Source organism: Trachemys scripta, chromosome 19 (assembly GCF_013100865.1).
Source record: "Trachemys scripta elegans isolate TJP31775 chromosome 19, CAS_Tse_1.0, whole genome shotgun sequence".
In the NCBI taxonomy this organism is placed as follows: Eukaryota; Metazoa; Chordata; order Testudines; family Emydidae; genus Trachemys; species Trachemys scripta.
Window position 1 is genome coordinate 6087828 of NC_048316.1, and position 12835 is coordinate 6100662.

The 12835-nt window shown below is 40.5% G+C and overlaps 1 protein-coding gene across 8 annotated transcripts in view; it reads left to right on the plus strand.

Moving 5' to 3' along the window:
• The first annotated feature begins 1372 nt into the window (after positions 1-1372).
• The window catches only part of CFAP74 (cilia and flagella associated protein 74), a 113731-nt gene continuing 102268 nt past the window's right edge, over positions 1373-12835 (plus strand). For 5 of the 8 annotated variants that reach the window (XM_034753236.1, XM_034753238.1, XM_034753241.1 and 2 more), the window contains exons 1-4: positions 1373-1442; positions 8539-8701; positions 9721-9811; positions 11108-11260. In XM_034753236.1, coding sequence (XP_034609127.1) covers positions 8566-8701; positions 9721-9811; positions 11108-11260 — 380 coding nt within the window. In that variant the 5' untranslated portion in view covers positions 1373-1442; positions 8539-8565. The remainder of the gene's footprint in view (positions 1443-8538; positions 8702-9720; positions 9812-11107; positions 11261-12835) is intronic. The other 3 variants (XM_034753237.1, XM_034753239.1, XM_034753240.1) reach the window with 2 other exon arrangements.

Below are 12835 nucleotides of genomic sequence, written 5' to 3' on the forward strand. Positions count from 1 at the left end.
ATCAAATCAGTTTCATGTTTGCTTTACAATCAGTTTCACCTGTTGCTGCTTAATACTAGGAAGTTAAAATATAAACACTGCAGGGGATTTGTTTGCAATATAAACAACTGTCTCCCCTGGAAATTTTAAAAACAAATGTTTGGAAACATTTCTGTAGGATGTTTTGTAAAAGCTTGTGTTTGTTTTTTTTTCAAAATATACATTGTTAGGGTCAAATTTGAGTTGACAAATCCCAGGAATGCCATCTGCTGTGCTCTAACCATTGACACCGTTCTTCCTTCTTAGCTCAGAAACAAAAACCTGACTAGTAATGTGTAGGAAATGATTTTTTTTCCCCTGAAAAAAAGACTGTTTTTTTTTTTGTTTTCATCCAAAAAAATTAAAATCTGGAATTTTTTGATGAATACTGATGATTACTTAATCATTTTTCACTGGAAAAAAGTTTCAGTGGAAAATTTGAAGCAGCTCTACTCTTGACTCCCAGGCCCCCTGCTGCAACCACCACACCCACTCTCCACTGCTCTAACCAAATCTTAATGCCCACCCCTGAGCCAGGAAGAGAGTCCACTACTCCTGACCATAAGACCCCAGTTGTAAACTGCCAGGTCCTACTTCCTTCCCAGAGCCAGGCCTCCTGTCTCCCTCTGTTGTAGACACTGGCCCCCACTCTCCTCCCAGAGCCAAGACCACCTGACTTCCTATCCTCGGCTCTATCTGCCACCCTTACGCTGCCCCACTCCCATCCTGGGAGTTCTGGGGCAATCCCAATGTTATGGTGGCTATGCTCATGTAAGGATCAGCGTGCTGCCACGGCTGGTGTGTGTGAGAGATGCTGCCGCTTAGCTGTACTGTGGGGCCATCACACCACATGGTGTGGAGGTGGCAGTGGGGTACACTGAATGCCATAGCAGAGACAGGGTGGCTGCTAGTGGGAAGTGGGCAATGGAGGGGGCCTACCTTGGGGCCTGACCTGGGGATGTGTGGGTTACTGGAGGGCAGGGGGCTGACCTGTGAGGGGAGCACTGAAAGAGGCCTGACCTGGGGGTCACTGTGGGGGTTACTGAAGGGGGGATGACCCGTGAGGGGGGCACTAAAAGGGGCCTGCCCAGGGGGGGACTCTCTGGGGGACGGGCCCAGCTCAGGCTCTGGGGGGAAGAGGGAGGTCCCCTGAGCTGCATACCAGCCTCAGGCACTGTGGGAACGTACCATTTCCTGGGGGGTGGGGGTGGAGAGGAGACCACAGAAGCCCAAAGAAGGCAGGACTCCTCCCCAATTCAAGAAGCTGGTTAGCGCGCAGTAAGTCACAGCGAAGCGGGTTGGGGTTAAAGCTTTAACGTTTCTTCCGGCTCTCTCCCCCCCCCACCCCCCAGCTCTCCCAAAGTGGTTCGTTCCGTTGCCTTAGCGGCTCCTACAACAACGGGCGCGGGACGCGGCTTGGAGAGGTAGGTGGCGGAGTCGGTTGCTGTCGCCCGTTGGCGGCAGTTGAACCCCCGTCTGGGCGGGGCGGTACCATGAGCGCAATGTGGGGGATTGCTGAGGAGAACCGGCCTGCCCCTTTCTGCAGGGGGTTGCCCAAACTTAGCGCAGCCCAGCGTCTCCCTGACCCCTCCTGCCTCGCCCGCGACCTGAAGGGAGGGAGCTTTGGGGCCCACACTGTGTCTGGGGCAGACATGGCTTTACGGGGCTGAGACCCTCTCCCTCCCCCTGGCCTGCAAAATGGGGGACGAGCCCTGTCCCCAAAACCGATGTCCTGACCTGTCATGTCCTGGTGCGCTTGCATTACATCAAGGGGTGCGCTCTGCCCCTGTGTACCGGGGTGGGTGTGATTTTAATGGGGAGGGTGGCAGTTCTCCCTCCTTTTCCAACAGGGACGAGTCCACTCCCCCAAATCACGGTCACAAGCCCTGCACTGTCATGCCATGTTGCGACTGGCAAGCCATGCCATGTTGCGACATGTCGTGTCCTGATGCACTCACGTTACTGGGTGCGCTATGCCCCTATGTTCTGGGGCTGTCGTGATTTTAATGGGGCAAACAATTCTCCCTGCTTTGCCCTCCCCCAAATCACTGTCACGAGATATGCAATGTCGTGACGTGTTGTGTCCTGCCATGATTGTGTTATGTCACCGGGTGCACTACACTCCTATGTTCCAGGGCTGTCATGATTTTAATGGGGCAATTCGCTTTCCCTACCCTGCCAAAAGGGATAAGCTCCTTCCCCAAAATCATGCTCACAGGCTGCGAAACATAATGAGGCACTGCACTGCAGCATGACAGCGTTGTGACGTGAGGATGGTATGTCAGGTTGCGGTATGGCAGTGTCATTCTTGGATGCAGGATTATTGCATCACACTCGCAATATTTGCACTGATGTTATGTCACACCATATCACAGTGATATTTTGATGCGACATGTTGTATGGTGACAGTTCGCCTCAGTCTCATTAGATATTTGCAACACCATGGTGGCATTATGGCATTTTGACACAGCATGATGGATACAATTGTATTGTGTCCTATTATTCATGACACTGTTGTGATACGCTGTAATATTTTTGATCCACTGTCATGTGTCAAGAGGGCATTTTGACATAGTGCGATGTTGTGATGCAAAATAGCTATTCTGCAGTATGATGAAACTTTTGATGCTACAGGACTTTCGCTGCCCATTTATTTAAGTTTTTCGTTAAAGAATAATCCTCCAAAATAGATTATGCATAAAACAGACCAAACTTTTAGTAGAAAACCATATCACAATAAATTTTGACCCAATTCAATCACAGTTATGTTGCCATATTTCACGAGAAATTAGACTTAATTAGACTTAATTCTTGACAATGTGATGTTTTGTCAGAATGTATTCATATTGCCTCCCAATATAATGACATTTTGATACATTGTCGTGTTATGTTGTATGGTATGGTATTGTAATGTTTGCTACACTGTTTTGACATCATGTTATTATCTGATGACCTTCTCATGTAATGTGATGCTCACAACTCAAGACTAGGTTGTAGCTTCAGTCTCTTTTGCCTCAGCTGATGCTTCATGGAAAACTGAAAAATGATCTATTTAGAAACAATTTTGTTTCTGTATCAAGGTCTGTATTTTTTTTTAACTTGTGAGGACAATAGGATCTCAGTTTAATGTTGCAGGAAAACAAGTTCTTTGTTAAGCTTTGTAACATTCACCCCCTCTGTCAAGTGCTCTGGGATACTCAGATGAAGCACAAAGCATATTATTATTTTATTTGCTCCTGTTGCTCATCCGAAGGTTAAAATCAAAATGTATTTATGGCATATAGTTCATGCGGCAGTGACTGATGTCACAAATAGTGAGGTTTATGGGACAAATTCACCTATGGTGAGGAATACAGCCCTGTGAGTTCAAGGTGGAGTTAAAGCTGCAGAAATTTTTGAGCTGTTGAATAACCAAAAGCCTTTTTTCTTGCAAGTGATCTTAATAACAGAGAGAATGCAAGAAAGAAGAAAATATAGGCCATAGCAACAGAATGGTTTCTAAGTGAAATGTTTTTTCAAAGCTTTCCATGAAGTGTCAGTGACTCTTTAAACCTTCTGTACAAACATGATCATTTTTTGTGCATTATCCCCCTCCACGCAATGGTATAAAAATAGGTTATGCTAATTTTTTATAGTAAAGTGCTGATACTGTTTTTAATCCTTATCCATGTTATTATTGTACTTATGGTGTATATTAGGTCTCTCTTTGAAATAATTTCTTGCTGCTGCTCAGTTAAGACCTGATCCGATGCCAATTAAAGTTAATGGGAGACTTTCCATTGGTTTTAATAGGTTTTGAATCAGACCCCCCCATTATCCTTCATTGACACATATAGCAGTCTCCCATCTGGAAAGCACAAGTGTCTCTTTTCACAAAGGGTGAAATTTTCACAGCATCTTTTGGTTTGGGCCATGGAAACTCCAGTACTTTCATTGTGTGAGAAGGTGGGGTGTTGTGAGTCGCTGCTCAGGGCGGAATTCCATAAACCATCCATGTGACACAGGTGGGCTCTTCATAGTCCATTGTAGAGGGATAGGGACATGATGTGGAATCCACAAAAGGACTGAGGCATTGCAGTGCTGAGTGTCATGGTGCCTAACGGTTAGGCACCTGGAAAATCACAGGAATCATACGGTGATCTACAAGGCTGAGTTAGGCTCCTAGGTTCCTTATAGATGAATGAGGTGAGATAGGTGCTGGGAAACACAATCCACAAGAGTCAGCAGACTAGGCAGCTCTCTGCCTAACCTAGCCAATGGGAGATGCTGATTAGCTAAGCCCTGCCCCTTTCGTAGAGGTAGGCACCTAGCTCTGCTAGTGATGCACAAATAGGAACCCCTCTCTTGGCTCTGGCACCTATGTAGTTTCTTGAGGGAAAGAGTGAGGTGCCTGCCTTGCTCCATTTAAAACATCTAGAGGAGGAGGAGCTGGTGTTGCTACTGCCCACCTTATAACTTTTAGCTCAGTTGTTAGAGCATTTCTGTGGGATGTGGAAGAGACAGGTTCGATTACCCCCTCTAACCCCGGCAGAGAGGGAGGAAGGGTCTCCCACCTCTCAGGACAGTGCTCTAATCCCTGAACTATAGGATATTCTGATGCGGGGCTTCCTCTGTCTCTCCTGTTGAAGCTCTTCCACTGTGGATAAAGAGTGATTGGAGGAGGGGGACTTGATCCAGGGTTTGCTGCCCCTCATTTGGGTGCCCCAACCACTGGACTACAAAGTCTTTCTCAATCTCTCTCGCTCTGTGTCTGGCCCAGTCACTCTTTCTCTCTTGTTGAAACTCTTCCACTTAGATAAATAAAGAATATTAGATTAACCCATAGCTCCATGGTTAGAGCGCTCTCCTGAGAAGTGAGAGATCCCTGTTCAAATTCTTTCACCTTCTCTGCCAGGGAGGGGAGAATTGAATCTGGGTCTCTCACATCCCAGATGAATGATCTAACCACTGGGCTAAAAATTATAAGGTGGGTACCATAACCACCTCTTCTTCCACCTTGAATGTAGTGTGAGGGAGCAGTGTGCATGCCCAGGTGCCAAGTGAGATTGGGAGCCTACAGAGTTTGGTGGGAGTTTCGTGGTTTGCAGTGGGGGATGCAGGCACCTAAATCTGGGTGTAGGCACCTAAGTAGCTTGGTGAATTCCACCCATACTCTCTGGCTGATGATTATATGGACCCAGAGGCTATATGCCCAGCTGAAGGAGCAACCAGGGAGAGTGCCATTTCCCCACCCACTACCTCAGCATAGTTTCCCAGCACAAAGCCTGTTTAATAAGTCCTTGTCTACACACAAACTTCTACCACTATAACAAAAGGTATGCTTTAAACCAGTTTAATTAAATCAGTACAAAACCCTTATTTGGGTTAAACACTGGCTTATATAATAATAATAATAATAATATAATATATGGAGAATACCTATCTCATAGAACTGGAAGGGACCCCGAAAGGTCATAGAGTCCAGCCCCCTGCCTTCATTAGCAGGACCAAGTACTAATTTTGCCCCAGATCCCTAATTGAACTCACAACCCTGGGTTTAGCAGGCCAATGCTCAAACCACTGAACTATCCCTCCCCCCATTGATTTAGCTCAAATTGATTTGAGTCCCAATCCTGCAAAGACTTAGGCACATACAGTTGAAGTCAATGGGGCTACTTATGTGCATACAATTAAGCATATAGGTCTTTGTGTGAGTAGAGTCTTAATGATGTACCATCTGGTAATAACTCCAAGTGAGTGCCACAAGGCATTTACTGAATTTGGGTAAATTTAAATCAACATTGGGGAAGTATTTTCTGGTAACAGTGAGAGAACTGCATCAAAAACAAAGGTTATGAGCAAGTGACTCAAGCTGAGCCTACTCTATTCTGGTAAAGTGTCACCAAGGTGGAAGGATTATTTTTGTCTTTGTACCAGAACCAGTGGGATAGGACTGTAATATTTATATGGATCCAAGGACATTATAAAGCGTTCAGACAGCGTGCTAACCACATGCCAAAACCTGTTGCAGCTGCTTTATATCTGTGAATAAATATGTCACACAGCAAATTCTGTGTGACTAAACAGATCATATTGAACACTTACAGTGCCTCAGCTACTGTAGCTCCTTGACTAAACAAGTCACACTTGGCAGGAGTTTTTTTTGTTTTGTTTGTCATTGCATATGTAATAGTATTTTAGCTGAATAAGAGTAGGTCTACACAGCCCGTGGCAGCGAGTCTCCCAGCCTGGGTCAACAAACTCAGGCTCACTGGGCTTATGCTACCACACTAAAAAGCTGTGTAGACAGAGCTTTGAAGTTGTAGCTCAGGCTGGAGCTCAGTCTCTGAAACCTGGGGAGGGAAGTGGGCTTCAGAGCCCAAGTTCCTGCCTGAGACGCAACATCTACACAGCTACTTTTAGCACTGCAGAGCAAGCCCAAGTCTGTCGATCCAGGTTGTGAGGCTCACTGCTGCAGGCTATGTACACATACCCTAAAAGGGCTGGACTGAACAAGGCTGCAGACCTTTTAGTTCTAATACTATAGAAGTAGCATTGAGGCTTTTTCAAGTTACTTACTAGCACAAAGGGGTCAAATCCTTCTCAATCTATATGTATGCTTAAGTGCTTTTTGCTGGATTGCGGCCAGAGTGTTCAGCACCTTGATAAATTAAGCCATTGTTTAGTTTGGTATTAGTTTATATTATTATATATATTTCACCATGAATTGTTCACCCTGACATTTTTATTGAATTTGGGTGCTGTTTTGCTGGGGTAACATTTTCAATAGCTCCTAAGTCCCATTTTCAAATGTGACAAGCATTTAGGGCCAGATTTTTAAAGGTATTTAGGCACCTAACAATGCAGCTAGGCACCAAGTAAGATTTTCAATGGGAGTTAGGCACCTAATCTCTTTCAGCGCTTTCAAAATTCCCACTAGGCACCTCTATGCATCTTTAGATGTTTAAGTATCTTTATAAATCTGACCCTAAGTGCTTAAGTCACTTTTGAAAATGGGAACTTTTACTGTTGGTTCCCTCTTCGCCTCCATTTTGCTTCCTAAGGTTCAGTCACATGCATGATCAGAACTGGGAGTCTGACCCTCTTTCCCACTCTCTTTCATATTTAATTCATAGACAAATTCAGTCAGCAAATATCAGCTCTTATACTGTGCAAACAGACTTTGCCCTCTCTGTGAAACAATGGGCCAGATTTGTTTTGTTTAAAAATCCACAGTTGTGCTGTTGAATGTTAATTGTTGTTTTATTTTCAGATGTTAATATGCTGCATTCAAACAGTAATAAAATATCTGATTTTTTAAAAAACAATTTACACAGAGTGCTATAATACAAATAATAAAATAATAATAGACATACTTTTTACTGATGCCACTAATTTAATTAGACTGTTTTCTCTACAGGTTATGTAGTAATTCAAACACAAACTGTATTAAATCTGATGGACCTGATTCTTCTCCCATTTACACAGGTTTTAATTCTGATGGAATTGCTCCCTGGCTTACATTGGTGTGAGTCTGTTCAGAATGAGGCTTGCTATGTCTAAGATCCACAAAAGCAGGGAAATTTACAATTAAAGATTAAGTAACCAGTGTGTGGTATCTAGATGGTGCACTAGCATAAAACTAGTTTGTACATTTTAGGGTACAATTTTGTATATAAAAGGAGTTGGGTAAAATGACCTAATTGTTCTTTTTCAACTCTAGGCCCTGATTCTCAGCTGATGTAAATTGGCAATGGAGACAATGAAGACAATGGAGCTACACCAATTTACACTACCTGAGTTTCTGTCCCCTAGTTTCTCTCATAACATTAAAAATCTGATCCTTGCAATACTTGAGGGCTGAAACTTCTCACTGACTTATAGGATGTTTTGGGTTCACAAAGACTGTAACACTGAACCTTAATTATCCATTCTATAGACGTTAGGTATTGGACACATGATAGATGCATGCCCTATGAATATCCCTGCTTTATTTCTGTTCATACCCATATATTTCTTTGGGAACTGGATTTGGCCCCTATAATACCTAAATGATGTGTTTGTTAGGTAAATGTCCATGTTTTTTAAACTGATTTATCTTGATACATTTTTTGTACATAATTTTGTTAAATGAAACAAACCTATGCTAAACATCTGTTTTCTTGTCAATTGTCATAAATAGCTTGCTGAGTGAAATTATATTTTGAATATTAATAAAAATGAATTAATATAGAATACCTGACATTTCTCACAAAACTAGCAGTTTCAATCACTGGGTTAAAATGTGTTTGGAAGCACTACGTCATTGCTGACCTTATTATGATAGGAAAATACTCTGGAAATGGCCTAGTTTTCTCTTTAAGAGATCCATTAAAATCCAGACTCAAATTGTGCAGCTAGTAATTAAATGTTTAATTGTAGCCAATTATTTCACATATATGAAATATCTGCTTGATCAAATGTGATTAATTCATCTCAAAATATAGTCAGCATTTGTGTGTGAAGTGGGAATATTCATACACCAATTATTTTCTCTGGTAGCCGAATTCTATTAAAAGAATTGCCAGTATGGAAGATATTGAGTTCTTTGATATTTGTGAAAAGGAACAGACAGCTGCTACACCATTTTTGGAACAAGAAAAAGATGACGACGACAGTGTAACAGATCAGTTCTGGAATGTGGCGAACCAGCCAAACGGTAAAGGTGAAATATTTTGCTAATTTACAAATGCTGACATATTAATGTACTTACTCATTTGGCTCTTTGAGACAATACAATATAGTACAGTCCATTTAACAGATTTGGAGTCAAACTGAGATCTTAGTTATAGTCGTATAAATCCAGAGTAATTCCATTGACTCCAATGAGGTTACTTCAGATTTATACCAGTGTACCTAATTAGAATCTAGTCTGTCACTGTGTATCCCCAGTACCTCTACTTCTCAGATCAAACAGTTGCTCACAGAGACACTGACTGCACTAATCAGGATTTGACTGTGTAGTTCCTTCGTACTTATGCCATCTGATCTTTAAACCGAACTTCACACCCCTTGATAATCTGTACGTTATTCCCTGTACCATTAACTTTTTTAAGCATCATCTTAATGAAATTTTTAAAACTGTTCTTACACAAGGATAACAAACAAATATTTTACTGGATGCAAGCTTCTTTTCTGTTTTTATGCCCTATTACCCATTATTACTCAGAGCGCAGTGCTGATACTGATCTTAAAATGAAAAATTTCTTAGGCAAGCATTTTATTTTTTCATCATCATCCTGGTACATGGAGACCACATAAATATTTAGTGATAAATTATTCTATTATTGTTGCAGCAAGCTAGAAGAATGAAAAATATATAAATGCATGCAGTGTAGAATAGGTTAGTATTTGGTGAACAGCATTTTATTATCCTGCCTGCCAAACCTATCAATGATCCATAAATCCATTTGGCTAATACAAACTTTCTTCTTATAGCACTTATGTTTGATTGTCAATGACAGCTCTGTAATGAAGGTGGAGAGCATTTGTCTGTTTTATTTCCCAGGTGTAAAATTGCTTTCAAGTGTATTTTGTGATGAGAAGTTTTTGATTATACACAGCAATAAAGCTTTTAAGATGTCGTCTCCATGCTGCTTGTCATATTTTGACTTGGCAGGAAATGTACATTTTAATGTCCAAAGTATCTTTATTAAACTGTTGTTTTTCTTTAATTTTTGTTAGGACACAAGATTGGAGAAAAGTCAGAGGAGGAGAATAAAATCAGAAGCAAGGATGCTTCTGAAGGAGTTGGAGAGGACTCTGATTCTAGCGGGTGAGTAATTTGTATACTCAGTCATCAACTATGCTGGTAATTTCTTATATGGTATTAATTTGCTTTTTGTGGGAGAAGATTTATTTATTGCAACTTCAAGAATACACTGGATTTCTTTTTAGGAAGTAAGAATTGTAGGCCTTTCTGACAAAGCTGTTCTAGTAATGGAAAGCAGCAAGGCATAGACAGTAATGGTAAGATGCAGACAAACTTTGGGCCCTATTTATCATGTGGAACTTATTGGGATCTGCAAGTAAGTGATACTTTTGTCCTTGTAAGAACACCAGGGTTGGGTCACATGTTGTTGAACAGATAGGCCTCGGTATAATTGTACTAATGCTACTCTGGGTCTGCAAATAGGTGGTACCGCAGATTAATATACTACTAAAATCTCAGTAGACCACAGTTAAAAAAATCTAACAGGTCACAAGTGAAAATGAGTTTGGTGGTTTAAACATGGTCCAATGGGGGTGCTGCTTCACGTTGATCAAAGCAATCTTAGGCCCAGTTTTACAAGATTGTTAATCTCTGCCCAGGAGAGACCTGGCAAGAGGATAGCAGGAGTGATGAAGATCAGGGAATAAGGTTCATTTGCCTGTTTGCATGAGGAAACTTGCATATCACATATGCTTAGTTATAGCCAGACTTATACTGAAACTCAAAGTACATTGAAATAATTAAGAAAAAGAACCACCAGCCCCTTCTCTCTATACATTTCATGAAACCTGAATGACAACATGCGATAGTTTATTAATTCAGTGGGACATGAACCCTTTAATCTATTGCTTTAAATACATTTTAAGGAAGTCTGAAACGTCCCCTTGATGGCTTTGAATTACTGTCCAAGAATCTGGAATTTTACAGGCTCAGGCCAAAATTTTCAAATTTGTGGGCCTAAAAATGCCTAAATAAATGTCTTGTTTTTTCAGAAGTGCTGAACACACACAGCTCCCACTGAAGTCAACTGGAGCTGTGTATGCTCAGTATCTTTGAACATCAGGTCACTTATTTAGTTCCCTAAATATGGATTTGTGCACCTGACATTAACTACCCAAGTTTGAAGTTGGCTCTGGTTTACATCTGCCTAACAAGGATTTTAGTGCCGATTTTGTTCATTTTTTGTTTTTGTTTTTTATGCTCACTGTACATTCATACTCCTGATGGAAAATTAATGTTAAAAACTGAAGGAAAAAGAGTGTGTGTGTTCATATACCCCAAATAATTATTAAACGCCTCAACATTGTCACAGTGGTTAATCATTTGTCACAGTGGAAGTCTTTTTTTTTCAATCTAAAGGGAAATACAGGAGCGCCACATGAACAATGGTAATAACAATAATAATAAGACCATGAAGTATGCAGACAGAGTTCAGATATTAAACCTGCGCAGAAATCTCAACCAGCTTGACAACATAGCCAAAGAAAAGGATCTTACCATTGAAAAAGCAAGGTTAGTGTTCAGCCATGGGGTTCAGCTGTCACACCAGTATAGATATACCATAGTTTTGTTTTGTCCTGCCAAACAAAAATCAAATTCCAGGATATCATTCCTGATGTAACCATTGTTTGTCATAGTTTGTATTATTATTTGGTGAAAGCTATATTTATTCCAACAACAGATATCAAGGATCGAGGCTGTAAGGACACTGTAGGATGCAAATATAGGTTCTGTTCTTCTTATGTTCTGTAAAACCTTGAAAGCAGTAACTCTATTGATGTAAATGCAGAAAGTTAATTTGAATTTAATCCAGAATGAACATTACTAGTCTCTTTTCATTGTCCAAACTGAGAGACAAGTAAATTGGACATTAAAAATTCACTTTCAGTTCATAACTTGTAACACAGGTGAGGAAGTTTTTTTTTTTTTTTTTTTTTAAAAGGACTGTTAATCTGACAGCGTCCCTTTTTGCGAAGATAAATACACATTACAGACTCAGTTATTATTCTCAATTTTTATTCCTCCATACTAAATCATATAAATAGTTCAAAAGAGACACTTGTTGATTTTACATATCAGGAATAAGAAATGGCAGCAATAAGTTATACTCAGGAACTCCCATGCCATAAGTCCATACTATAAATCCATTGTGTGATACTCAGGACATTAGTTGCATATACTAGCCATTGCTGCTATCTGTGCCAAATCCTGCCTTGATTTAAACCTCCATTAAAATCAACCTCCATTAAAATCAATTGCTGAGGAAATGGTGGAAAAAAATAGCCTCCTTTAAGATCCTCAGCTAGTGTAAGCTGTCATAGCACCACTGATGTGAGTGGAATTATGACAATTTACATCATCTGAAGATTTGTCCCTTAAGTTTAATGTCAGAAACAGATGTGCATTGGCAATGCTTTTTGAGGCCTATACATTAAATAACAACATTAATTCCTCCCTTTAAATGATAAGGCTAAAAAAGAGTGCAGAGCTCATATGAGTTAAACAGGATACAAACAAATAGTGATGAATATTAATAAAATGATGATTTCAATACAAGTGACTATGGACAGATGCTTCTCTAAGTTATTTCTAAGCAACCCCACTGACCCAACTGGCTGTTGGGAACATCAAGTAGATAAGTCAGAGTTTGGTGGTCTACTGAAACCTCTAAAATTAAGACTGCATTTTGCCTTCATATTTTACTAACGACATATTTTCAGGATTTCATTTAATATTCAAAACCACTAATGTGTTGCTGTTGTCTTTGTGGCTAAGCTGCCATGATTCTTTTAAACAACTCCCTGAGTTTACGATCACTTAGGGATTTTTAAACAGAATTAATCCTAATTTCCAATAAGCACTAAAAATCCCTTTTTCTGAAACTGAACAAGACTTAATTGTTTGAGAAATTGCTTTTTCATATTGAAAATATTTTCCCATTGCTTTATGTTTTATTAGCAATCATGTACAGTCAAATGTGGCCAGCTCATACTGTGTATGCACAATGTGTAATGCAACAAAAGGAATGAGAAAAAAAGGCAAGTTAATCACAAAAGCTATATTGGAGCTGCCAAGAAAAATTTCATC